This window comes from Oncorhynchus tshawytscha, linkage group LG15 (assembly GCF_018296145.1).
Source record: "Oncorhynchus tshawytscha isolate Ot180627B linkage group LG15, Otsh_v2.0, whole genome shotgun sequence".
Lineage (NCBI taxonomy): Eukaryota > Metazoa > Chordata > Actinopteri > Salmoniformes > Salmonidae > Oncorhynchus > Oncorhynchus tshawytscha.
Genome location: NC_056443.1, coordinates 14,945,725 through 14,973,210, shown reverse-complemented (window position 1 = coordinate 14,973,210; position 27,486 = coordinate 14,945,725). Strand labels below are relative to the sequence as shown.

General features: G+C 42.3%; 1 protein-coding gene across 3 annotated transcripts in view; it reads right to left on the bottom strand.

The window, feature by feature from the left end:
* LOC112214486 (serine/threonine-protein phosphatase 2A 56 kDa regulatory subunit beta isoform) overlaps positions 1-12,028 on the bottom strand; it is a 43,558-nt gene extending 31,530 nt beyond the window's left edge. Inside the window, exon 1 of one of the 3 annotated variants that reach the window (XM_042298180.1) lies at positions 10,139-12,028. In XM_042298180.1, the coding sequence (XP_042154114.1) occupies positions 10,139-10,331 (193 nt within the window). In that variant the 5' untranslated portion in view covers positions 10,332-12,028. The remainder of the gene's footprint in view (positions 1-10,138) is intronic. The other 2 variants (XM_042298179.1, XM_024373262.2) reach the window with 2 other exon arrangements.
* Between the last annotated feature and the right edge of the window lie 15,458 nt (positions 12,029-27,486).

The window sequence follows — 27,486 nt, the reverse complement described above, 5'->3', positions numbered from 1 at the left end:
TCATACATGATGGATCATTAGCTTATACACTAACTTTCACACATCAAGATGGCCAGGCAGGGTGGACGTGGAGCCAGAGACAGCAGGGGTTCAAACTGTAGAACCCAGTTCCTACATGTTAATATAACATGTATTTTATCAAACAAAACTATGCTACATTGTATCTCTGGGACCCCCAGGATGTCAAATCAGAGCACTATTACTGAATGTAAGTACATTATTTACCTTTAACTGAAGGTATCAATCCAGTTGACGTGATAAACGTTTTTTGTTGTTGTGCACTCTCCTCAAACAATAGCATGGCATTTTTTCATTGTAATAGCTACTGTAAATTGGACAGTGCAGTTAGATTAACAAGAATATAAGCTTTCTGCCCATATAAGACATGTCTATGTCCTGGAAGGTTTGCTGTTACTTACAACGTCATTCTTGTCACATTAGCGCACGTTAGCGTACGTTACTATCAACCGTCCCAGTATAGGGACACCGATCCCATAGAGCAGGGGTGGGCAATTCCAGTCCTCGAGGGCTTGATTGGTGTCACAGTTATTCCCCAGGCCCAGCTAACACAAATGAATCCAATAATCACCTACTCATGGTCTTCAGTTTAGAATGCAATTTGATTAATCAGCTGGTGTTTGCCATTGATGGTCCTCGAGGACTGGTGTTGCCCACCCCTGCCATAAATGTTAAGGGTCTGAATACTTATGTAAATGTGATATCAAATTTTTATTTCTAATACATTTACAAACATTTCTAAAAACCCTGTATTTGCTTTGTCATTATGGGGTACTGTGTGTAGATTGATGAGGTGGAAAAAAACATTTTATTTACAGATAGCCAGGGGCCCACTGCAACACTCAACACATAATTTGCAAACAAAGCATTTGTGTTTTGATGAAAATAATCATGGCCTCTAAACCTTCAAGCTGCAAACTGGACCCTATTCCAACTAAACTCCTGAAAGAGCTGCTTCCTGTGCTTGGCCCTCCTATGTTGAACATAATAAATGGCTCTCTATCCACCGGATGTGTACCAAACTCACTAAAAGTGGCAGTAATAAAGCCTCTCTTGAAAAAAGCCAAACCTTGACCCAGAAAATATAAAAAACAATCGGCCTATATCGAATCTTCCATTCCTCTCAAAAATTTTAGAAAAGGCTGTTGCGCAGCAACTCACTGCCTTCCTGAAGAAAAACAATGTATGCGAAATGCTTCGGTCTGGTTTTAGACCCCATCATAGCACTGAGACTGCACTTGTGAAGGTGGTAAATGACCTTTTAATGGCATCAGACCGAGGCTCTGCATCTGTCCTCTTGCTCCTAGACCTTAGTGCTGCTTTTGATACCATCGATCACCACATTCTTTTGGAGAGATTGGAAACCCAAATTGGTCTACACGGACAAGTTCTGGCCTGGTTTAGATCTTATCTGTCGGAAAGATAACGGTTTGTCTCTGTGAATGGTTTGTCCTCTGACAAATCAACTGTAAATGTCGGTGTTCCTCAAGGTTCTGTTTTAGGACCACTATTGTTTTCACTATATATTTTACCTCTTGGGGATGTCATTCGAAAACATAATGTTAACTTTCACTGCTATGCGGATGACACACAGCTGTACATTTCAATGAAACATGGTGAAGCCCCAAAATTGCCCTCGCTAGAAGCCTGTGTTTCAGACATAAGGAAGTGGATGGCTGCAAACTTTCTACTTTTAAACTCAGACAAAACAGAGATGCTTGTTCTAGGTCCCAAGATACAAAGAGATCTTCTGTTGAATCTGACAATTAATCTTAATGGTTGTACAGTCGTCTCAAATAAAACTGTGAAGGACCTCGGCGTTACTCTGGACCCTGATCTCACTTTTGACAAACATATCAAGACTGTTTCAAGGACAGCTTTTTTCCATCTACGTAACAAAAATGATGCAGAAAAATTAATCCATGCTTTTGTTACTTCTTGGTTAGACTACTGCAATGCTCTACTTTCCGCCTACCCGGATAAGGCACTAAATAAACTTCAGTTAGTGTTAAATACGGCTGCTAGAATCCTGACTAGAACCAAAAAATGTGATCATATTACTCCAGTGCTAGCCTCGCTACACTGGCTTCCTGTCAAGGCAAGGGCTGATTTCAAGGTTTTACTGCTAACCTACAAAGCATTACATGGGCTTGCTCCTACCTATCTCTCTGATTTGGTCCTGCCTTACATACCTACACGTATGCTACGGTCACAAGACGCAGGCCTCCTAATTGTCCCTAGAATTTCTAAGCAAACAGCTGGAGGCAGAGCTTTCTCCTATTGATCTCCATTTTTATGGAATGGTCTGCCTACCCATGTGAGAGACGCAAACTCGGTCTCAACCTTTAAGTCTTTACTGAAGACTCATCTCTTCAGTCAGTCAAATGATTGAGTATAGTCTTGCCCAGGAGTGTGAAGGTGAACGGAAAGGCTCTGGAGCAATGAACCGCCCTTGCTGTCTCTGCCTGGCCGGTTCCCCTCTTTCCACTGGGATTCTCTGTCTCTAACCCTATCACAGGGGCTGAGTCATTGGCTTACTGGTGCTCTTTCATGCCGTCCCTAGGAGGGGTGCGTCACTTGAGTGGGTTGAGTCACTGATGTGATCTTCCTGTCTGGGTTGTGCCGTGGCGGAGATCTTTGTGGGCAATACTCAGCCTTGTCTCAGGATGGTAAGTTGGTGGTTGAAGATATCCCTCTAGTGGTGTGGGGGCTGTGCTTTGGTAAAGTGGGTGGGGTTATATCCTTCCTGTTTGGCCCTGTCCGGGGGTATCATCGGATGGGGCTACAGTGTCTCCTGACCCCTCCTGTCTCAGCCTCCAGTATTTATGCTGCAGTAGTTTTTGTCGGGGGGCTAGGGTCAGTTTGTTATATCTGGAGTACTTCTCCTGTCTTATCCAGTGTCCTGTGTGAATTCAAGTATGCTCTCTCTAATTCTCTCTTTTTTTCTCTCTCTCGAAGGACCTGAGCCCTAGGACCATGCTTCAGGACTACCTGGCCAGATGACACCTTGCTGTCCACCTGGCCGTGCTGCTGCTCCAGTTTCAACTGTTCTGCCTGCGGCTATGGAATCCTGACCTGTTCACCGGACGTGCTACCTGTCCCAGACCTATTATTTGACCATGCTGGTCATTTATGAACATTTGAACATCTTGGCCATGCTCTGTTATAATCTCCACCCAGCACAGCCAGAAGAGGACTGGCCACCCCTCATAGCCTGGTTCCTCTCTAGGTTTCTTCCTAGGTTTTGGCCTTTCTAGGGAGTTTTTCCGAGCCAACGTGCTTCAACACCTGCATTGCTTGCTGTTTGGGGTTTTAGGCTGGGTTTCTGTACAGCACTTTGAGATATCAGCTGATGTACGATGGGCTATATAAATAAATTTGATTTGTTTAGTGAGTCCACCAGATTAAAGGCAGTAGGGATGACCAGGGATGTTCCCTTGATAAGTGAAATTCCTGTCCTGCTAAGTATTCAAAATTTAACGGGCATGTTTGGGTGTCAGGGAAAATGTATGGAGTAAAAAGCACATTATTTTCTTTAGGAATGTAGTGAAGTAAAGGTTGTCAAAAATATACCCCAAAAAATTACTCAATGAGTACTTTATAGTAGTTTTCCTTAAGTACTTCACACAACGAGTTAGAGTAAAATCCTCTCAAGCAAATTTGCTGACACACAAAGCTCAAATTACATTGACATTTCATCAATGACTGTGCCTTTAAACAGCTTGGAAAATTCCAGAAACTTATGTCATGGCTTTAGAAGCTCCTGATAGGCTAATTGACATAGTTTGAGTCAATTGGAGGTGTATTTCAAGGCCTACCTTCAAACTCAGTGCCTCTTTGCTTGACATCATGGGACAATCAAAATAAATAAGCCAAAATTGTAGACCTCCACAAGTCAGGTTCATCCTTGGGAGCAATTTCCAAATGCCTGCAGGTACCACGTTCATCTGTACAAACAATAGTATGCAAGTATAAACACCATGGGACCACGCAGCCGTCATACAGCTCAGGAAGGAGACGCATTCTGTCTCCAAGAGATGAACGTACTTTGGTGTGAAAAGTGCAAATCAACCCCAGAACAACAGCAAAGGAGCTTGTGAAGATGCTGGAGGAAACAGGTACAAAAATATCTATATCCACAGTATAATGAGTCCTATATGGAGGAAGAAGGAAGAAGCCACTGCTCCAAAACCACCATAAAAAAGACTACGGTTTGCAACTGCACATGGGGACAAAGATCATACTTTTTGGAGAAATGTCCTCTGGTCTGATGAAAGAAAAATATAACTGTTTGGCCATAATGACCATCGTTATGTTTGGAGGAAAAAGGGGAGGCTTTTTTATGGCGGGGGTCAAAGAACACCATCCCAACCGTGAAGCACGGGGGGAGGCAGCATCATCTTGTGGGGGTGCTTTGCTGCAGGAGGGAGTGGTGCACTTCACAAAACAGATGTCAGGAAAATTACGTGGATATATTGAAGCAACATCTCAAGACATCAGTCAGGAAGTTAAAGCTTGGTCGCAAATGGGTCTTCCAAATGGACAATGACCCCAAGCATACTTCCAAAGTTGTGGCAAAATGGCTTAAGGACAACAAAGTCAATGTATTGGAGTGGCCATCACAAAGCCCTGATCTCAATCCCATAGAAAAAGTGTACGCAAGCAAGGAGGCCTACAAACCTGACTCAGTTACACCAGCTCTGTCAGGAGGAATGGGCCAAAATTCACCCAACTTATTGTGGGAAGCTTGTGAAAGGCTACCTGTAACGTTTGACCCAAGTTAAACAATTTAAAGGCAATGCTACCAAATACTAATTTAGTGCATGCAAACTTCTGACCCACTGGGCATGTGATGAGAGCTGAAATAAATCATTCTCTCTACTATTATTCTGACATTTCACATTCTTAAAATAAAGTGGTGATCCAAACTAAAACAGGGCATTTTTACTAGGATTAAATGTCAGGAATTGTGAAAAACTGAGTTTAAATGTATTTGGCTGAGGTATATGTAAACTTCCGACTTCAACTCTATTTTACACATCTCCGATTTGGCATGTCTCTTGTGATGCGGTTCACAGCAGCACAGACGGATGTGACAACTGCGTCATAGTTTTGAACAACCCTTCCCCCCCTTTTGTTCCATGCTGGCTGAAGTAACCAGCTAACACCAGACACAGATGAAAAGGAATCATATAAATATCTTTGCCATAGATGAATAGTGTACACTTTTAATTATATTTCCTGACACCCTACAGTCAAATATTGGCACCAGTAGAGTAGCTATCTGGCTATAAACCACGCAACTCTGCAAACATGCCTTCTCCGATGTTGGTTACAAGGCACTGTTTTTTTTATTAGGTAAGAGAATATAATGTTACCATTGGTGTATTAAAAAGTGAATTAGGGTGATATCGGCCATTCCCTTTAATAATCCCGCCTCCTGAATCCAAGAGTTTGACATGGGGGAGGGGACCAGTAACTTTATGATCAAACTTTATTTATGCAGAAGCAACAATAGTTGTTCATACTTTGGTCATCATACTTTGTTCTGGTTTCATATATCATCCAATTTCATGAGAAACATGATTTTGACTGTTCATGACCTTTAGTGAAAGAGACGTGGTTGTTGAATTAATTCATTTTCAGTCCTGTGGCCTTCATCAAATGAGTGAACGTTATTATTATAATTAAAGTCTTTATCACAATACATTACATATCTCATAAGGCCTTATTTTGAGACCTAGCTTTATCCTAATACAGTGGCCTGAAACTCATGGTTTACAGGCCACATCGGGCCTTCAAGTAAGTTTGCAAAATTCTGGTAAGTCTCCCAAAATTCCTTTAGTTTAAAACCTGTTTGAAGGATTTCCAGGAATCATCACACCGGGATTTCTTGAAAACAAGGGAAATTTACCAGCATTTTGCAACCCTACCTGCAAGTCACATTATGCTGGCTTGCAAAGTGTTTAGTAATTCCTAAAGGAATCCAGCCAGTGTTAGTCCATCCAACAGTTGAAATGTGTATTCACCCGCAACTTGCATGTATAATGGCTGCCAGCATTAGAAACAGTGTGAGGAGACCACCTAAGTATTTTAAACTGGAACAACCATTTCAGTAACAGGTGCAAAAAATTATTGGATTAGTTAGCATTTTTTGTATTTATCAAACAATGAATCACTCAATGTACAGTACATGCAAAAACATAAGCCTGTGCCAGGCTTATATTGAAGGCGTGGCTTAGTGGGTGTGTGGCTTTCAGTTAGTTATTTTTCGCCACCCATGAGTGGAAGAGTTGTGCCAGTTTAAAAAGTCTATAGTTAAGTTAGTTAAAGTTTGAGTATGTCTGCTGCCACTTCTGAAGTCTTCATATAGGCTTACGTAAGAGCATTTCACAATAAAGGGCTGTAATGGATAACATAGTGACCTTAACACAACACTGCCATGAGGTATGGTCTTTGTGGCATAATGGTTGAGGTGTTGACTTTACAGTTGCTGGATCCAGGTTCAAGTCCCAGTCAGGGATACCCTTGAACTTGCTACATTGGTGTCAGAAGTTGAATGATGGAGGGGTGTGTACATTTGAGGACTTGGTATAGAGAACAGGTATGTTTTTGTCACTTAAAAGGAAAAAACGGTTTTGTCACTATGGTGATACCCTGAAAAGGCACACCTTTTCTAAAGTTACACTTTTGTACCTGTAGACTATATGTAAGAAAGATACTATTTTGTCCCCTAAAAGTACACTATCGGCTCTTTTAAGGTACGATTGGCAAGGGTATAATTGTGTGTGTGTGTGTGTGTGTGTGTGTGTGTGTGTGTGTGTGTGTGTGTGTGTGTGTGTGTGTGTGTGTGTGTGTGTGTGTGTGTGTGTGTGTGTGTGTGTGTGTGTGTGTGTGTGTGTGTGTGATCACGAGAAACTATCTGGTCTATCTTAGGGAGCAAGGCTCTGCCAATGGCTTCAGCGCTCAGAGCTCACACACACAAAAACACTCACACACAGACAGAACCCCCTTATGCCTCTGGATTCTAACTGTGTGCCCTTCATCGTCTGCAAATTCTATCACTTATCCAACTGTATTTTAATTGATTGTTGTATTCCAGTGTTTCCTCCTGGTTTTGGGGACCCAAAGGGGTGTCCATTTTTTGGTTTTGCCCAAGCACTAACACACCTGATTCCACTTATCAAAGGTTTGATGATGAGTTGATTAGTTGGAACAGGTGTGTAGCGCTACAGTAGGGCAAAAACTAAAATGTGAACCCTTTTGGGTTCCCAGGACCAGGACTAAAAAACACTGCTGTATTTAATTTGATTGTAATTTATTCAGAATTGACTTGGATTCAGTAAAGAATGTGTATGAGTAATGTTATAATGTTCTAGAAACACAACCAGGCCTCTGTTATAGGTTCACTGGCTGTGTTTCAAATGGCACAGTATTTTCTATGTAGTGCACTACTATTGACCATAGGGCACTGGTCAAAAGTAATGCACTACAAAGGGAATATATTGCCATTTGGGTCGCAATAACTCTTGGGTCTAATTAACTCTTGATTCTCTGCCTCAACTTCCTAGTCAAATAAAGGTAAAATAATACATAATAAAACTAAAAAGGGGAGAAGAAGGAGAGGAAGAGGAGAGGAGAGGAGAGGAGAGGAGAGGAGAGGAGAGGAGAGGAGAGGAGAGAGAGAGGAGGGAGAGGAGAGGAGCGGAGAGGAGAGGAGAGGAGAGGAGGAAAGTCTACCCTGTGGGTGAAAATGTGACCTTAGCATCGTTAGCGTGTTAGCTAAAGCGTGGAGACCCATGACCAGGGAGGCAAGCTGATGCTGTAGCCTGAGGGGAGGACATCAAAGCTGGGGATGAGTGCCAAGCTAACAGCCTGTTTGAGGGAGATGTGGAGGTCTGGAGGACAAATACTTATTTATTTTATTGTATTGTTGCATGTGTACTCACAAAGCTTCTCGGAGCAGAAGTGGTTATGTAGAATCAGGTCCCAAGTAATCTTATTCATTATGATCTAAAAGACAAAACTGTGCACTCCTACTCTGAGATACTTTATGAATACAATGATGATGTTCTTTTCCACACAGAAGACGATACAAAATTATTGCCTGATGATCTTCTTAACTTAATACCTTTCTGATTCTGATTTCAATCACTACAAATCATCCTTCCTTCAGATTGAAATACTGTCAAAAGTACTGTCAGACTGATCTGTAATAGACTGTCATATCCCCAATTAAAAAAGTAAACATTGGCCGTTTATTAAATCACTTCCTTTTACATGGTGGGGTTACAAATAAATGTTGATAACAAAATTGAGTCATGGGCCAAAAAGGTTTGGGAACTCCTGCATTATGGGATGCTCTGTTCTAGATTCATCCACTTTGATAATGATTAGAAATTACTTGATTAGCCTACATCAAACATACACTACATGACCCAAAGTATGTGGACACCTGCTCGTCGAACATCTCATTCCAAAAATATGGGAATTAATATGGAGTTGGTCCCACCCTTTGCTGCTACAACAGCCTGTGCTTTTCTGGGAAGGCTTTCCACTAGATGTTGGAACATTTCTGCAGGGACTTGCTTCCATACAGTCACAAGCATTAGTGAGCTCTGGCACTGATGTTGGGCGATTAGGCCTGGCTCGCAGTCAGCATTCCGATTCATCCCAAATGTGTTCGATGGGGTTGAGGTCAGGGCTATATGCAGGCTAGTCAAGTTCTTCCACACTGATCTCAACAAACCATTTCTGTATAGACTTCGCTTTGTGCACGGGGGCATTGTCATGCTGAAACAGGAAAGGGCCTTCCCCAAACTGTTGCCACAAAGTTGGAAGCATAGTGTCGTCTAGAATGGCATTGTATGCTGTAGTATTTAGATTTTCCTGCATTGGAACTAAGGGGCCTGACCTGAACCATGAAAAACAGCCCCAGATTATTATTCCTCCTCCACCAAACTTTACAGTTGGCACTATGCATTCGGGCAAGTAATGTTCTCCTGGCATACGCCAAACACAGATTTGTCCATCGGACTGCCCGATGTTGAAGTGTGATTCATCATTCCAAAGAACGCATTTCTACTGTTCCAGAGTCCAATGGCAGCGAGCTTACACTACTCCAGCTGACGCTTGGCATTGTGCATGGTGACCTTAGGATTGTGTGCAAGAAGCTCCCGACTAACATTTCTTGTGCTGATGTTGCTTCCAGAGGCAATTTGGAACTCAGTAGTGAATGTTGCAACCGAGGACAGACTAATTTTGAGCACTACGCACTTCAGCGGTCCCATTTGTGAGCTTGTGTGGCCTACCACTTCACGGCTAGACGTTTCCACTTCACAATAACAGCAATTACAGTTGACCAGGGCAGCTCTAGCAGGGCAGAAATTTGACAAACTGACTTGTAGGAAAGGTGGCATCCTATGACAGTGCCATGTTGAAAGTCACTGAGCTCTTCAGTACGGGCCATTCTACTACCAATGTTTGTCTGTGGAGATTGCAGGGCTGTTAACTCGATTTTATATACCTGTCAGCAACGAGTGTAGCTGAAATAGCCAAATCCACTCATTTCAAGGGGTGTCCACATACTTTTGGACATGTAGTGTAATTGTATATACGGTCTATTAGCCCAAATACAGTACGTTCTAATGGACTATACCATGCACGTTGATAGGCTTATGATTTTAAATGGCTAAATCAAATCAATAAATGTTGTTGATGTACTGTAGTGCACTACTTATTCCATATGTAATGCACTACTTTGACATCATATTCCCTATGTAGTGCACTACATTTCATCAATAGTCATATTACATAGAATACAGCCTAGGCTGTAGGCCTATTCCTGAAAAAAAAGATAGAATCGAAGTTGATGGAGATGTAGGACACGCCTTTGGGCCCTGGTCAAAAGTACACTATTGAGGAAATAGGCTGTAACCTAAATCATATTACAGGCCATACTACATTGAATAGACCTTGATAAGCAGGTATTGGACCCATCTTTGAGCAAAGGCAGGCCTACTATAAACATAGAATATACATTGATAGGACATAAAGTAGTAGCGTACTACAATAGGTCTACTACATAGAATAGATATTGAGGAGAAAGCAGAGGACCTACCTTTGAGCAGTGGCAGTGGCGTTAGCTCGACCTGGGAGCTCTGGTAGCGGAACTGGGACGAGGAGTGGGAGCGCCTCTGCCGGGCTCTACGCATCGAGCGCCGGGGAAACCCATCCACCTTCTCCGCTGACGGTACCGAGAACCCGGTGGTCGGGGAGGACGGGCTGGTCGGGGGCAGTTTAGTTGTCTCCATCGCTGCTGTGTTGAATTGGCGAGCTGTCCGGTGTGTATGTCAAGTTTGTGTGTCTGTGTCTGGATGCGCCGATGAGATGCTAGTGAAGGAGAGGCGTATAGGATTGAGATAGGGTGAACAGTTTTTAATCCTTAAAAGAGCTAATACGTTAACAAATGAATAAAAATGGATAATCTGGGAATGGAACAGAGGGATGGGGAGGATTAGAGGAGGGGGATAGAGGAGGGAGGAAGGAGGGAGGGATATAGATGGAGAGGTGCAGTCCACAGAGGGACGGATGGTGTGTGTGTTGCTTGTGACTGCCTGCCTGCCTGCTGCCTAACGTCTCAATACAGCAGAGGGAGGAAAAACGGTTGCTTCACTCGTTTTTAAATTAACCGAAACATATTTTTATGCCAAAGACAAACGCATAGATCTAACGGGTAGGCCTAATTGTCCATGTATCTATCGATAGAGATAGGAAGAAACGCATGGGTTGTTAAGACTACTACTAAGTCATCAGCCTAAATGTGGTATTTATGGATATATTTCTGTCATGAATAGAGCCCATAGCCTATAGATCCTTAGATAAAGCACATCACACCGATAAAGCAGGTTATAGGGATCAATCCGAAAATGTCAACATGAATCCATAAAATCAGTTGTTTGATTGGTCCTTTCTCATCGATGATAAGTAATTCATTAATTGATTCGTTTATAAAGGCTCATATCATAAAACCATTGATCCGAGTCCTTCTCATCACTGTTCCCCGGTTCCGTTAACGGTTCCGTTATTCGGTAACCTGCCTGGCGTTGCCGTTAGACGGATCTGCGATCCGCGCAGGGCGGGGATGGAGATGTGGAGCTTGAACGTGTTGACATTTGCGGTTCTTCAGCGCGGCCGCTGCAACACCGAATCCCCGGTCTCCTTTATAGCTAACCGCTAAAAACACCACAAAAACCTTCGCTGTGCTGGTTGCTCACAGATGGTTTAGGTATATATAGACCTATATTCCCATTGTTGTCTGCCTGTCGCGTTTCCTCTCTCCTTGGTTCGGCTAGGAAAGGGATGGCTTGTTCTCTCTCTCCGTCCTCCCTGTCCTCGTCTCTGTTTCGGCTGCGCTTACGTGGTGCAAGGAGGGCACACTGCGGCTGACGCTCTTCTCGCCACAGCGAATTATTTAATTATTTCAGATATATTTATGTACCCCAGTCTTTACGCCATGGACGGGCGGTGGAGCGTTTGGTTTGGGCTAATATATGGATGCGTTATGACGCCGAGAGCGAACACTCCCTCTTTCACTCCCCATCTTTAAATAAAAAAGAACATAGTTTATCCCTTTTATCCGACCTCCTGTCCTCTCCTTCTGTTTCTTTAGCTAGGCTTCGTCCACCGATTGTTCACCACTGTCTCTATGTGACTGTGCCATTCTCTCCTCCCTCTCTCTTCCTCCTTCACCTCTTTCTTTCCTCCCCTCTGTGCGTGTCTACATTAGTTTGAGGCTGATAGTGTCTACAGACGAGGTAAACCATTGTTCATCCCTTCCTTCTTCAGCTCCTCCGTTTGTTCTAACCCAGTTTCTCACTCTCAATTGCGCAACCGGTCACTGCATGCGTTCTAGTGCCTGGTGTCTGCACGCGCAATGTTTATGATGTAATCATCTGTATTAACCCAGTTAGTAAGCCTAGCCGTTATCGTTTATTATCACTGTTCCACGTCTCTCCAGTGGTGTCGTAATGCTGTCTCTCTCTCCAACCTGGTCTCAGAGCATTTAATATTATTCTGGGTTTGCATACAGTGTCTCACTCCATTTATGTTACATTTGGTATTGTAGGCCTATGTATTCATCATTTGTGGATTGCCATCACCCATTTCGTATTAAATGTTACGAATTACAGTTCTTATATGTTAAGAATTTTCAAAACATACAATATATAACGAATTGCAAAATGTACAATATAATAACAATTTGAAAAAGTAGGTGGCTAACGTTAGCTTGGTTAGGGGTTGAGGGTAAGGGTTAAGGTTAGGGTTAAGTTTAGGAGTTAGGTTAAAGGGTTAAGGTTAGGGTTAGGCGAAGGGTTAAGGTTAGGGTTAGCTAACATGCTAATTAGTTGAAAATTAGCTAAAAATAAGTAAGTAGTTGAAAAGTTGCTAATTAGCTACAATGCTAAAGTTGTCGATGATGAGATTCAAACTCGCAACATTTGAGTTTTTGCCTTATTTAATGAACCATTTATCTCATGTAACAATACCAAACATAACATGCAAAATGGAGTCTCTCGGATTGAGGTACAGAATAATACGAAATGCTCTGAGACCAGGTTGCTCTCTCTCTCTCTCTCTTTCACTGGCCCCTCCTTCTCCTTTCCTCTCCTCCTCTCTATTGTTGTCACCTGTCCTTGCACACGTGAGCAGGTAGCAGTTTGGTAAACAGGAGATGGTGCTGATGTCGAGCACAGTGGTCACGAGATGGGTATGTTCACGGGATTGTAATCAATGGTTACAGTGCCTTCGGAAAGTATTCACAACTTGACTTTTTCCACATTTTGTTACAGCCTCATTCTAAAATGGATTAAATAAATAAAAATCCTCAGCAATCTACACACAATACCCCATATTAGCAAACTGAAAACAGTGTTTAGACATTTTTGCAAATGTATTAAAAATAAACAGAAATACCTTATTTACATAAGTAATCAGACCCATTGCTATGAGACTTGAAATTGAGCTCAGGTGCATCCTGTTTCCATTGATCATCCTTGAGATGTTTCTACAACTTGGAGTCCACCTGTGGTAAATTCAATTGATTGGACATGATTTGAAAAGGCACACGCCTGTCTATATAAGGTTCCACAGTTGACAGTGCATGTCAGAGCAAAAATGAAGCCATGAGGTCGAAGGAATTGTCCATAGAACTCCGAGACAGGATTGTGTCGAGGCACAGATCTGGGGAAGGGTACCAAAAAATGTCTGCAGCATTGAAAGTCACCAAGAACACAGTGGCCTCCATCATTCTTAAATGGAAGAAGTTTGGAACAACCAAGACTCTTCCTAGAGCTGGCCGCCCGGCCAAACTGAGCAATCGGGGGAGAAGGGCCTTCGTCAAGGAGGTGACCAAAAACCCGATGGTCACTCTGACAGAGCTCCAGAGTTCCTCTGGAGATAGGAGAACCTTCCAGAAGGTCAACCATCTCTGCAGCACTCCACCAAACAGGCCTTTATGGCAGTGGCCAGACAAAAGCCACTCCTCAGTAAAAGCCAGATGACAGCCAGCTTGGATTTTTCCAAGAGGCACCTAAAGGACTCTCAGACCATGAGAAACAAGATTCCCTGGTCTGATGAAACCAAGATTGAACGCTTTGGCCTGAATGCCAAGCGTCAGGTCTGGAGGACACCTGGCACCATCCCTACGGTGAAGCATGGTTGTGGCAGCATCATGTGGGGAAGTTTTTACTGGGGCGAAGGAATCACATTCAAACAGGACAATGACCCTAAGCACACAGCCAAGACAAACGCAGGAGTGGCTTCGGGACAAGTCTCTGAATGTCCTTGAGTGGCCCAACCAGAGCCCGGACTTGAACCCAATCAAACATCTCTGGAGAGACCAGAAAATAACTGTGCAGCAACGCTCCCCATCCAACCTGACCGAGCTTGAGAGGATCTTCAGAGAGAAATGGGAGAAACTCCCAAATACAGGCGTGCCAAGCTTGCAGCGCCATACCCAAGAAGCCTCGAGGCTGTAATCCCTGCTAAAGGTGCTCCAACAAAGTACTAAGGGTCTGAATACTTATGTTAATGTGATAAAGTATTTTATTTTTAGTAAATTAGCAATTTAAAAAAAAATGTTTTTGCGTTGTCATTATGGGGTATTGTGTGCAGATTGATGGGTATTTCTTTTAATGCATTTTAGGATAAGGCTGTAACAAAACAAAATGTGGAAAAAGTCAAGGGGTCTGAATACTTTCCAAATGCACTGTACCCATTGTTCCTCCTTTACTCTCCTCCCCCTGCCCTACTCCAATTCCCGAGTAAAGTAAACCACTCCTACATCTCCCAAACGTATTTCTATATGAAAACGTTTTATATGAAAAGTTTTATTTTAAGTTTTAAATCAGATTAGTTAATACCTTTTTATTTTTTATTTATCATCGAGCCTAAAAGGCTCCCCCCAAAAGGGATTTTAAATGGACATCTGGGAAAGGAAATAATAAATAGATGAAATTAAATCAAAATAACTATAATCGCTGTCAATGATATAGGAACAAAAAGACCCCAGAAAATGGAAAAATTGGCATGTATGCCTATACTGTAAAACTTTTCCCTTTATATTTACAGCATTATACTGTAACATATTACAGCATCCATGCTGTAAAATTACAGCAGGGATGCTGTAATATGTTTTACAGTAAGGAAAATCATACTGTGAACTATATTACAGCATGACTGCTGTAAAAGCAAAATTACAGTTGCCAGTTTAATGCTGTAAATTTACAGGGAAATACCTACAGTAATAGACAATTATTTTACAGTACTAAGCAGCCTTGCAGGTTGTCTTTAGAAGACAGCTCCCTGAAATGTAATATTGCAAGAAAAACAATACGTGTACAAATATATGTATTCAAGTTCATAACATGAATTGCACTTTAACCACAAAGAACAACACTTGAAAAGAGCAACATTACAACTCCAGAATGTAGGGGTGAGAAAGAGAGAGAGAAACAGAGACACAGTGATAAGAACATTGACAAATACTGGCCAATAATGTACTTCACCATACACAAACCAAGACATCAGAATAGGTCATTCTTGAAAATACAGGATTTATGTAAGAACAAAATAAAATCTAAACAGATCAATGAAAAATAGGAAAACAGTTGAACAGGGAGAAATGTTTACAAAAAAACTAACAAGAACTGCTTGCCTGCCTGTCTTTGAGAGAGAAACGATAAAGAGATTGAGAGAGAAAGTGGCTGAGAGAAGGATGGATTGAGAGGAGTGAGCAGGGCTTGACTGGAGCCAGAGAAGCAAGCCAACACAGGCTCCGGGATGGTGCAAGCTCTCCTTAATTATGACAATTTCCGGAGGACGTCCTCCAACTTATGCTTTCAGTACTAGATTCATTCTCTGATCCTTTGATTGGGTGGATTGCTGCAAGAGCTCCGATAAGGTCCAGCTAGCTAGCACTGCAGTGCATAAAATGTGGTGAGTAGTTGTTTCAGAGAGAGAAAGACAATAGTTGAACAGTTTTGAACAAATTCATTTCTTCCAAAATGAACGAGAAGCAAGAGAGAGAGAGAGATTTCATCATTTTTTAACAGTTTCACTTACTTAGCTAGCAAATGCAGCTAGATAGTTTAGCCTACTCAAAAACCCTGCTCATACAGTGGAATGCTATGTGAGCTAGCTTGCTATGACTATCCAACACAACACTGGAACAACACAACCCAAGTCAAGGTAAGCTTTGGTTTTACAATTTCTTTGCCATCGGGGCCTGCTGGAGTAAGTGCTAAACTGCTTACTGACTGTTCGCTGTAACGTTACTGCATGATTGTAGCAGGTTTACTAATGCGTTAGTTTGTGCTAATATGGTGACAACTATGTGTGCTGTGTGTAGCAGTTATGATGTGGTTTGGCTTGGAAAGATTTTTTCGCCTGGTCACATACAACTGATGTGTTGTACATTGACGTCTACAAACGACTAAGGGAAAGATGAGAGGAGGAGAGCGCATAGATGCAAGAAGGAATACAATGTGGCTGTTATGAAAGTGAACTGTGTTTACGCATGATTGAAAAACATTTAAATGGAACAAAACGGGGATAAACATACCTGGACTGATGATTACACCATATATCAGCATGTTCACATGTTCTCTGGAGTGATGAATCACGTGATGAATCATGTTTCACCATCTGGCACTTCGACGGACGAATCTGGGTTTGGCGGATGCCAGGAGAAAGCTACCTGCCCGAATGCATAGTGCCTACTGTGAAGTTTGGTGGAGAAGGAATAATGGTCTGGGGCTGTTTTTCATGGTTTGGGCTGGGCCCTTAGATCCAGTGAAAGGAAAAAATCTTAACACTACAGCATTCACATCCTAAAGATTGATTCTATACATCGTTTGACATGTTTCTATGGACTGTATCGGAACTTTTTGACATTTAGTCTGCTCCTAGTGAACGCGCTTCGTGAGGTTGGATTTGTTTACAAAACGCGCTAACAAAAGTAGATATTTGGACATAAATGATGGACATTATCAAACAAAACAAAATTTTTTTGTGGAACTGGGATTCCTGGGAGTGCATTCTGATGAAGATCATCAAAGGTAAGTGAATATTTATAATGTTATTTCTGACTTCTGTTGACTGCACAACATGGCGGATATTTCTTTGGCTGGTTTGGTCTCTGAGCGCCGTACTCAGATTATTGCATGGTTTGCTTTTTCCGTAAAGCTTTTTTGAAATCTGATACAGCACTTGCATTAAGGAGAAGTGTATGTGAAGTTCCATGCATAACACTTGTATTTTCATCAACATTTATTATGAGAATTTCTGTAAATTGACGTGGCTCTCTGCAAAATCACCAGATATTTTTGGAACTACTGAACATAACGCGCCAATGTATACTGAGATTTTCTTATATAAATATGAACTTTATCGAACAAAATATACATGTATTGTGTAACATGAAGTCCTATGAGTGTCATCTGATGAAGATCATCAAAGGTTAGTGATTCATCCTATCTCTATTTCTGATTTTTCTGACTCCTCTCTTTGGCTGGAAAAATGGCTGTGTTTTTCTGTGACTTGGCTCTGACGTAACATAATCGCAGTAAAGCCTTTTTGAAATCGGACACTGTAGTGGGATTAACAAGAAGCGTATCTTTAAAATGGTGTGAAATACTTCTATGTTTGAGAAATTTTAATTATGGGATTTCTGTTGTTTTGAATTTGCCATCCTGCACTTTCACTTGCTGTTGTCATATCGATCCCGTTAGCGGGATCTCAGGCCTAAGAAGTTTTAAGCATGACACTGCATGACACAAAGCAAGGTCCATACAGAAATGATTTTTCGAGATCGGTGTGGAAGAACTTGACTGGCCTGCACAGAGCCCTGACCTCAACCCCATCGAACACCTTTGAGATTAATTGGAATCCTGACTGCGAGCCAGGTCTAATTGCCCAACATCAATGCCTGGCCTCACTAATGCCCTTGTGGCTGAATGGAAGCATTGGGTAGGGGTTGGTCACATGGGAAGCTGAAGCAACAGTGGAGAGGGGGAGAGCCTGGACACAGGGGTAGTCATGGGGGAAATAGATGACGTGGAGACGGGCAGGAGCAGGCAGTCGTGGGTGGTAAGGGGTATAGATCACGGCCGGAGGGGACAGAGAGGTTGGTGTTGCTCGAAGGTAGCTGTGTAGTGCTGAATGCTCCAGGGTCTGTAGCGCCTAGAGAGAACGAGGAAGAAAAATATAGAGTGTGGGTGGGAGAGAGAGAAATTAGAGAAATCATTGCTATTATTATCAATACTAATACTTTCTCTCTCACACATACACCAATTCCACTGGTTGAGAAACTCGTTTTCAGAGTAATTGTAAAAATAAAGAAGACAAAGAGAAAGTGGTTTGAAGAGAGAGAAAGTGAAAGTTGGTGAGTGCATGAACTAACGGGTCCTATAAATGTGTGTGTCATAACTAAAGTTGGTTCCCTATGTTGTGTAATACTTTTGACCATAGCCCTTTGGTGAATAAAGTGCCATTTGGGAAGCAGCCCAAGAGAAACGGTTGTTTCAAACTGTTCAGTTATTTTTTGTCTGAGTCAGAGATTCCTGTCCAAGCTCCTTGGAATTTGACCTCTGGGGACGGAGAGAGGGGAAGGGAGAGAGGAAAGGAGGAGAGGAAGGAGATTGGAAGGGAGGGAGAGACAGAGGAGAGGGGCAGGAGGAGGAGAGTTTCTCTTCAGAGTAGGTCTTTCCCAGAAAGCAGGTTGACATTTATTGTCATGAGTCTTGTCCTGGAGGCATAACTGGGCAATTTGCCATTAGATAGGCCAGCTGCAAAGTCAAAATTAAAATCAGATTTTTTGACTTTGTGGCTGTGCCAGCTGGTGAATACTCTGCAGAGCTGCCTCCAAAATAAGATTCATGACGAAAAACGCTAACCAGCTCTTTGCACAGATTGCACAGGCAAGTTCATTCTATTGTGTTTTTATTATTATTATCACATACACCGGATAGGTGCAGTAAAGTGTGTTGTTTTAAGTTGCATCACACAAAAAAATTGTGGTGGACCAAGTATTGTTAGCATTGTTAAATATCTTGCTAGCTGGTTCAAATTATCTGTTAGCTAGCCAGAGAAATGATGAGCATTAGCCAATTGATTAAATTATTGAGTTTATGGGGTGAAAATTGTCTGGCTAATAAATTCAGACAGCTAACGTTACAACGTCAGATGATCTAACGTTAGTAATCTAACCAATTCGCTACGACTCCTTGCTGTTCCTCAAGTTATAATGTGTTAGATGCTTACTGGACCCTGGCAATCTGTGTGAAATGTTAACTAATTATATTTAGCTAACGAACAAACTACTATCTGTGAACTAATGTTTTCCCTCTACAGTATGTGGTTAATTTTCAGAATGAGAAAATGAGGCATTGCTTGATATTAAACAGGTGTAGCTGGAGCTGGGCCTGGCTTAAGCTGGCCCACTTTCCCTCTTTCACACTTTTTCAATACAGTGGATAAAAAGGGCTATGCCAGGTGTACTCTGCCTGAAAGAGATCAATTATGCCAACAAAGGGTATCCTGCTCTGTTGGCTCATTGCAGAACAGATGTCCACAGAAATCCAAGATGGAATAGCAGTCAGACGTCTTTGTCCTTCGTCTTGTTGTGTCCCATGTATATATATTTTTATATATTTTTCTTCCCATATCTTTTTATCTTTTTCTAAACCTCAAAATACTCTCCTGCAACCCGTCTCACCCAATGTGGTGTGGATCTGTTTTTTTCTACAATATTTTTATTTACCTTGGAACCGGAATCCCCCAACAGAAGCTAGCCAGCTCACTAGCTACTAACTAGTAGTCAGCTAACCACTGCTAGCGGTCATCAGCTAACCTTTAGCTCGGAAAGCTCTTGCCAGATTGCACAATGCGACTCAAACCAGAGCATACCGGACCTATTTTCTCTCCATATCCCAAGATTCCAACTGCAAGCTCTGAACCTTTTCACCTGGATCATCGCAGCTAGCTAGCTGCAATCCGAGTGACTACTCCTGGCTAACGTCTGTCCTGAAGCAAGCACCAATTAGCCTGGAGCTAGCTCATGCTAGGCCCATTCTCCCGGATAGCTGAAGAGGCCCATCAGCCACTCCTGGGCTACAATACTCAGACCCCTTCTGCTGCCGGTACGGGTCATGGAAACCCGCCAATCCTTCACGGCTGGACTATCGACGTAATCTGCTCGAGGGGGTACTCAACTGGCCCCTACGTCGCGACGTCCCCTGAAGGCCCATCTGCTAGCCGCAGCCCGTTAGCTGTCTAGAGCATATTGGACTGTTAGATTAATAGATCTATCAGCCAATTTCTTGGGCCACTACCTATTTTGACAATTGGACATGGACACCTCTGCTACTCGGAACCCTAATCCATCACGACTGGTCTATCGACGTCACCGCACGCGGAAGCTAAAACACAGACTTTACTCTGTCGCAACGCCCCTCTAAGGCCCTTCTACTAGCTTGCTAGTCCCAGCCTCCTAGCTGTCTGAATCGCCGTGTCTCCAGCCAGCCCAACCACTCACTGGACCCCTATGATCACTCGGCTACGCATGCCTCTCCATAATATCAATATGCCTTGTCCATTACTGTCCTGTTTAGTGATTATTGTCATATTTCACTGTAGAGCCTCTAGCCCTGCTCAATATGCCTTAACCAACAATTTATTTCCACCTCCCATATATGCGGTGGCATCACCTGGTTTAAACATCTCTAGAGACAATATCTCTCTCATCATTACTCAATGCCTGGGTTTACCTCCAATGTACTCACATCCTACCATACCTTTGTCTGTACATTATGCCTTGAATCAATTCTATCGCGCCCAGAAACCTGCTCCTTTTACTCTCTGTTCAGAACGTACTAGACGACCAGTTCTGATAGCCTTTAGCCATACCCTTATCCTACTCCTCCTCTTTTCATCTGGTGATGTAGAGGTTAACCCAGGCCCTGCAGTGCCTAGCTCCACTCCTACTCCCCAGGTGCTCTCATTTGTTGACTTCTGTAACCGTAAAAGCCTTGGTTTCATGCATGTTAACTTTAGAAGCCTCCTCACTGCTTTAGCACACTCTGCCAACACGGATGTGCTAGCCGTGTCTGAATCCTGGCTTAGGAAGGCCAACAAAAAAAAAGAAATTTCCATCCTTAACTATAACATTTTCTGACAAGATAGAACTGCCAAAGGGGGCGGTGTTGCAATCTACTGAAGAGATAGCCTGCAGAGTTCTGTCTTACTATCCAGGTCTGTACCCAAACAATTTGAGATTCTACTTTTAAAAATCCACCTTTCCAGAAACAAGTCTCTTACCGTTGCCGCTTGCTATTATAGACCACCCTCTGCCCCCAGCTGTGCCCTGGACACCCTATGTGAATTTATTGCCCCCATCTATCTTCAGAGCTCGTGCTGCACGGTGACCTAAACTGGGACATGCTTAACACCCCGGCCATCCGACAATCTAAGCTCACACAAATGATCAATGAACCCACCAGGTACAACCCCAAATCCTTAAACACGGCCCGTAGATATCATCCTAACCAACTTGCCCTCCAAATACACCTTTGCTGTTTTCAACCAAGATCTCAGTGATCACTGCCTCATTGCCTGCATCATCTGTAATGGGTCTGCGGTCAAACGACAACCTCTCATCACTGTCAAACACTCCCTAAAACACTTCAGCGAGCAGGCCTTTCTAATCGACCTGGCCCGGGTATCCTGGAATGATATTGCCCTCATCCCGTCAGTAGAGGATGCCTGGTTATTCTTTAAAAGTGCATTCCTCACCATCTTAAATAAGCATGCCCCATTCAAAAAATGTAAAACCAGGAACAGATATAGCCCTTGGTTCTCTCCAGACCTGACTGCCCTTGAACAGCACAAAAATATCCTGTGGCGTTCTGCATTAGCATCGAATAGCCCCCGTGATATGCAACTTTTCAGGGAAGTTAGGAACCAATATACACATGCAGTTAGGAAAGCTAAGGCTAGCTTTTTCAAGCAGAAATATGCACCCTGTAACACTGTAAAGTCCATGGAGAATAAGAGCACCTCCTCCCAGCTGCCCACTGCACTGAGGCAAGGAAACACTGTCATCACTGACAAATCCACTATAATTGAGAATTTCAATAAACATTTTTCTACGGCTGGCCATGATTTCCACCTGGCTACCCCTACCCCGAGCAACACCCCTGCACCCCCCACAGCAACTCGCCCAAGCCTCCCCCATTTCTCCTTCACCCAAAATCCAGTCAGCTGATGTACTGAAAGAGCTGCTAAATCTGGACCCCAACAAATCAGCCGGGTTAGACAATCTGGACCATCTCTTCTAAAATGATCTGCCGAAATTATTGCAACCCTTATGACTAGCCTGTTCAACCTCTCTTTCGTATCGTCTGAGATTCCCAAAGATTGGAATGCTGCCATGGTCATCCCTCTCTTCAAAGGGGGAGACACTCTAGACCCAAACTGCTACTGACTTATATCTATCCTGCCCTGCCTTTCTAAGGTCTTCGAAAGCCAAGTTAACAAACAGATTACCGACCATTTCGAATCCCACCGTACCTTCTCCGCTATGCTATCTGGTTTCAGAGCTGGTCATGAGTGCACCACAGCCAAACTCAAGGTCCTAAACGATATCATAACCGCCATCGATAAGAGACATTACTGTGCAGTCGTATTCATCGACCTGGCCAAGGCTTTCGACTCTGTCAATCACCACATTCTTATCGGTAGACTCAGCAGCCTTGGTTTCTCAAATGACTGCCCCGCCTGGTTCACCAACTACTTCTCTGATGGAGTTCAGTGTGTCAAATTGGAGGGCCTGTTGTGTTGTCCGGACCTCTGGCAATCTCTATGGGGGTGCCACAGTGTTCAATTCTCAGGCCGACTCTCTTCTCTGTATACATCAATGATGTCGCTCTTGCTGCTGGTGAGTCTCTGATCCACCTCTACGCAGATGACACCATTCTGTATACCTCTGGCCCTTCTTTGGACACTGTGATAACTAACCTCCAGACGAGCTTCAATGCCATTACAACTCTCCTTCCATGACCTCCAACTGCTCTTAAATGCAAGTAAAACTAAATGCAAGCTCTTCAACCGATCGCTGCCCACACCTGCCCGCCCATCCAGCATCACTACTCTGGACGGTTCTGACTTAGAATATGTGGACAACTACAAATACCTAGGTGTCTGGTTAGACTGTAAACTCTCCTTCTTGACTCACATTAAGCATCTCCAATCCAAAATTAAATCTCAAATCTGCTTCTTATTTCGCAACAAAGATCCTTCACTCATGCTGCCAAACATACCCTCGTAAAACTGACCATCCTACCATTCCTCGACTTCGGCGATGTTATTTACTCCAACACTCTACTCAACAAATTGGATGCAGTCTGTCACAGTGCCATCCGTTTTGTCACCAAAGCCCCATGTACTTCCCACCATTGTGACCTATACACTCTTGTTGGCTGGCCCTCGCTTCATACTCGTTGCCAAACCCACCTCAGCTCGCTGGTCACCATAGCAGCACGCACTCCAGCAGGTATATCTCACTAGTCACCCCCAAAGCCAATTCCTCCTTTGGCCACCTTTCCTTCCAGTTCTCTGCTGCCAATGACTGGAACGAACTTCAAAAATCACTACCTCATCCTCATACTGTATTTATTTATTTATTTATCTTGCTCCTTTGCACCCCAGTATCTCTACTTGCACATTCATCTTCTGCACATTCTACCATTCCAGTGTTTAATTGCTATATTGTAATTACTTCGCCACCGTGGACTATTTATTGCCTTACCTCCCTTATCCTACCGCACACACTGTATATAGACTTTTTCTACTGTATTATTGACTGTATGTTTGTTTATTCCATGTGTAACTCTGTGTTGTTGTATGTGTCGAACTGCTTTGCTTTATCTTGGCCAGGTCACAATTGTAAAGGAGAACTTGTTCTCAACTAGCCTACCTGGTTAAATAAAGTTGAAATAAAAAGATCAACAAAAAAAAGGCAGAATGTGTACAATGTAATAATGTGCAGTGTAGCCCAAAGATATTGCTTTTGTTGTGTTGAACTTGACAGTAACACTTGTGTGTGAGTGTGGGGGGATTATTACATTTTTTACTCAATGAACGTTATTTTTGCACACATGTAGCCTTGTGCACTTGATCGATGTCTATAGTGGCCACTATAATAGAGCAAAAATAGAATGCATGTTTGTTTCATTCTATTTCTACTTTAAGATGTTTTTTTCCCCAAGTGCAATATTTAGTTGTGTGTGGTCACAAGCGTTCTATTATAAAGGCTGTCATGGCTAACTGCAATATTAGTGTATTGTTCTCTCATTTGCAGTAAAGTCTAGGCAAAAAATAACATTGGATTGCTTTCTTTACATTTTTTCAAAAAACCTGTACCTCTATGATTCTAGTCATGCAGTATATAAAGACCAACAAGTAAAGGCCAATTGATGGAGGGAGATTGAGGAGACGCTGGGTTCCGACCCAATCACTTGTTCTGAGAAGTGGTGTAATGTTTGCACCAAGTTCTAAAAGTTTCTGGAGTGGCTTTTCCACTGGCATCTCCACTGGCTAGCAATTGTTAGCAAACATGGCTACTCTTTTCTTTGACTACAATAGAAAATACGACAACATACCTCATCCTTGTGCCAAACAAACCAAGGCAGCTGCAGCTACATTTCTGGATTAGCCTTTCCACCGGCATCTCCAGCTGGCTAGCAATTGTTAGCAAACATGGCTACTCTTTTCTTTGACAACAATAGAATATACTACAACATACCTCATCAATGTCAACCAATCATGTTTTGATCTGGCTCTTATCCCAAACAACAACAAATCCGTGATTAAATTGGGCGGGGCAACTGTATAGTAACAACTTGCTGGTTGTCTTGGAGATGTGTGCTTGTTTTAACAACAATCATGAAAAAGAGAAGTATAATTTATTGATTTTAAAACCGAATAAAATTACTTCATGCCACTATTTTTCGTCTATTACTTCACATTATATTAAATTGTTTATCAAGCATTTGCCACATTGAGTTTGCTGATAATACTGAAGAAAATGAAGGAGAGAGAGATGACAGTAGTCACTACTGATGCTGTATCCTTTCTGCTGCCAATGATTACATGAACTACATTTAGAAAGTTTGCATAGAAAATAGATGCGACAATTGCCTGCTGGTGTGCGTTTCCATTTAACTAACTTGTGTTGATAAAAACTGCTGGACGTAATCACGTCACACCAAAAAAAATGATCTACTTAAATCTACAATAGCTAGGTTTCCATCCAATGGCGAAGGTGCATTTTAAAAATGTACAAAATTATTACACTTCAAAATGTACAAAAATATACGTCAGTTGTATTATACATTTTAAATGCATATTTAGCAGAGTACATAACCAACCGCACAGATTTAAGAAAAATGTATAAAGAAAGAAAATGATTAAAAATGTAAAAGTTTACAAACTTCACAGAGGTTCAATTATTCAAATACATTCAATTATACAAATCATATCAGGTTGTATGTTTCAAAGGCAGCAATGAGTTTCAGGGGATGTTTGTTTTTAACAAATCTTAATCAGGGCTTTAAGTGTGACCAATTTGGTCGCATATGCACCAAAACATTTTGCTGTATTTTGGTAGCACTGTGCGACTAAGAAGAAAATATACCCGTTAATAATTGTTGTAATGATAAGGCTTCACTGTACCGTTGGTTCCAAGTGCCCAGAGAAAAAAGTGAGTGCAGATCCGCTAGCGTCATGGTTACACCATTACTACTTCGAAAACTGCTTGCTTCTAGCCCAGGGTAGGGAACCCTGATTTTGTTCCAACTAGGCACCACACCTGGCCAACTGAGCTAATTGATCAGTTGCGTGATCGGTTCAATTCAACACATCTGGTCTTCCAGGTCGGTTAAATCAAAAATACTCCAGGACCAGGGTTGCCTACTCCTGTTCTAGCCCAACCAGGTCTTCCCATAGCGGATCACCGGGACACCATTTTACATTCATAAACCAAGTCGTGGGCCGTTCTAAAACAACTCGCTTTATTCAGTCATGTTACCTCACTGGGTAGCTAGCTAACAACCTCCTGGGGCTGTTGGCCAGTTTTATGATGATCGTCAATACCATCCCTTGCCAAGCAGTATGGTGGTAGAGACCTTACAAGAACAAAGGACCTTCTCCCGCCAAAACTCCTACCTCCTCCAAATTGGAGATATTATACAATTAAACAATATTTATATTTTTGAGAATGTGGAAATATCCAGTGGAGACTAAAAGAACCCTCATGTTGAATTCGTTTTGATGTTGTGACACCATGAAAGATGATAGAACCACATAACTGTACCTCTATTTGTCTACAACTCTAAATTATAAGGTTTGCATCTGAATTTGTATAAAATTAATGATTAAAGTATCAGAATAGTTTTGAAAAGATATACAGTGGCAAGAAAAAGTATGTGAACCCTTTGGAATTACCTGGATTTCTACATAAATTTGACATCAAATTTGATCTGATCTTCATCTAAGTCACAACAATAGACAAACAGAGTGTGCTTAACTAATAACACACAAATAGTTGTATTTTTCTTGTCTATATTGAATTTAAACATTCACCGTGTTGGTTGGGAAAAGTATGTGAACCCCTAGGCTAATGACTTCTCCAAAAGCTAATTGGAGTCAGGAGTCAACTAACCTGGAGTCGAATCAATGAGACGAGATTGGAGATTTTGGTTTGAGCTGCCCTGCCCCATAAAAAACACACACACAATTTGAGTTTGCTATTCACAAGAAGCATTGCCTGATGTGAACCATGCCTCAAACGAAAGAGATCGCAGAAGGCCTAAGATTAAGAATTGCTGCCTTGCATAAAGCTGGAAAGGGTTACAAAAGTATCTCTAAACGTCAGTCCAGGGTAAGACAAATTGTCTATAAATGGAGTAATATCAGCACTGTTGCTACTCTCCCTAGGAGTGGCCGTCCTGCAAAGATGACTGCTAGAGAACAGCGCAGAATGCTCAATGAGGTTAAGAAGAATTGTCACGTTCTGACCATAGTTCTGTTATTTTATTCTTTGTTTTAGTATGGTCAGGGCGTGAGTTGGGGTGGGCAGTCTATGTTTGTTTTTCTATGTTGGTTTTTGTGTTCAGCCTAGTATGGTTCTCAATCAGAGGCAGGTGTCGTTAGTTGTCTCTGATTGAGGATCATACTTAGGTAGCCTGGGTTTCACTGTTGGTTTGTGGGTGTTTGTTTCCGTGTGAGTGTTTGGGCCACATGGTACTGTTTCGGTTTTGTAAATTCACGTTGTCATTTATTGTTTAGTGTTCTGAGCTTTATTAAACATCATCATGAATACTTACCACGCTGCGCTTTGGTCCGATCCTTACTCCTCCTCAGACGAAGAGGAGGAAATCCGTTACAAGAATCCTAGAGTGTCAGCTAAAGACTTATAGAAATCTCTGGAAGATGCTAACATCTCTGTTGACGAATCTACAATCCGAAAAAATATAAACAAGTATGGTGTTCATGGGATGACACCATGGAAGAAGCCACCGCTGTCCAGAAAAAAACATTGCTGCACGTCTGAAGTTTGCAAAAGAGCGCCTGGATGTTCCACAGTGCTACTGGCAACATTTTCTGTGGACAAATGAAACTAAAGTTATGTTGTTTGGAAGGAACACAGAACATTATGTGTCGAGAAAAAAGGCACAGCACACCGACATCAAAACCTCTTCCCAAACTGTAAACTATGGTGGAGGGAGCATCATGGTTTGGGACTGCTTTGTTGCCTCCGGGCCTGGACAGCTTGCTATCATTGACGGAAAAATGAAGAATGACAACCATCTTTGTAGCACTCCACCAATCATGCCTTTATGGTAGAGTGGC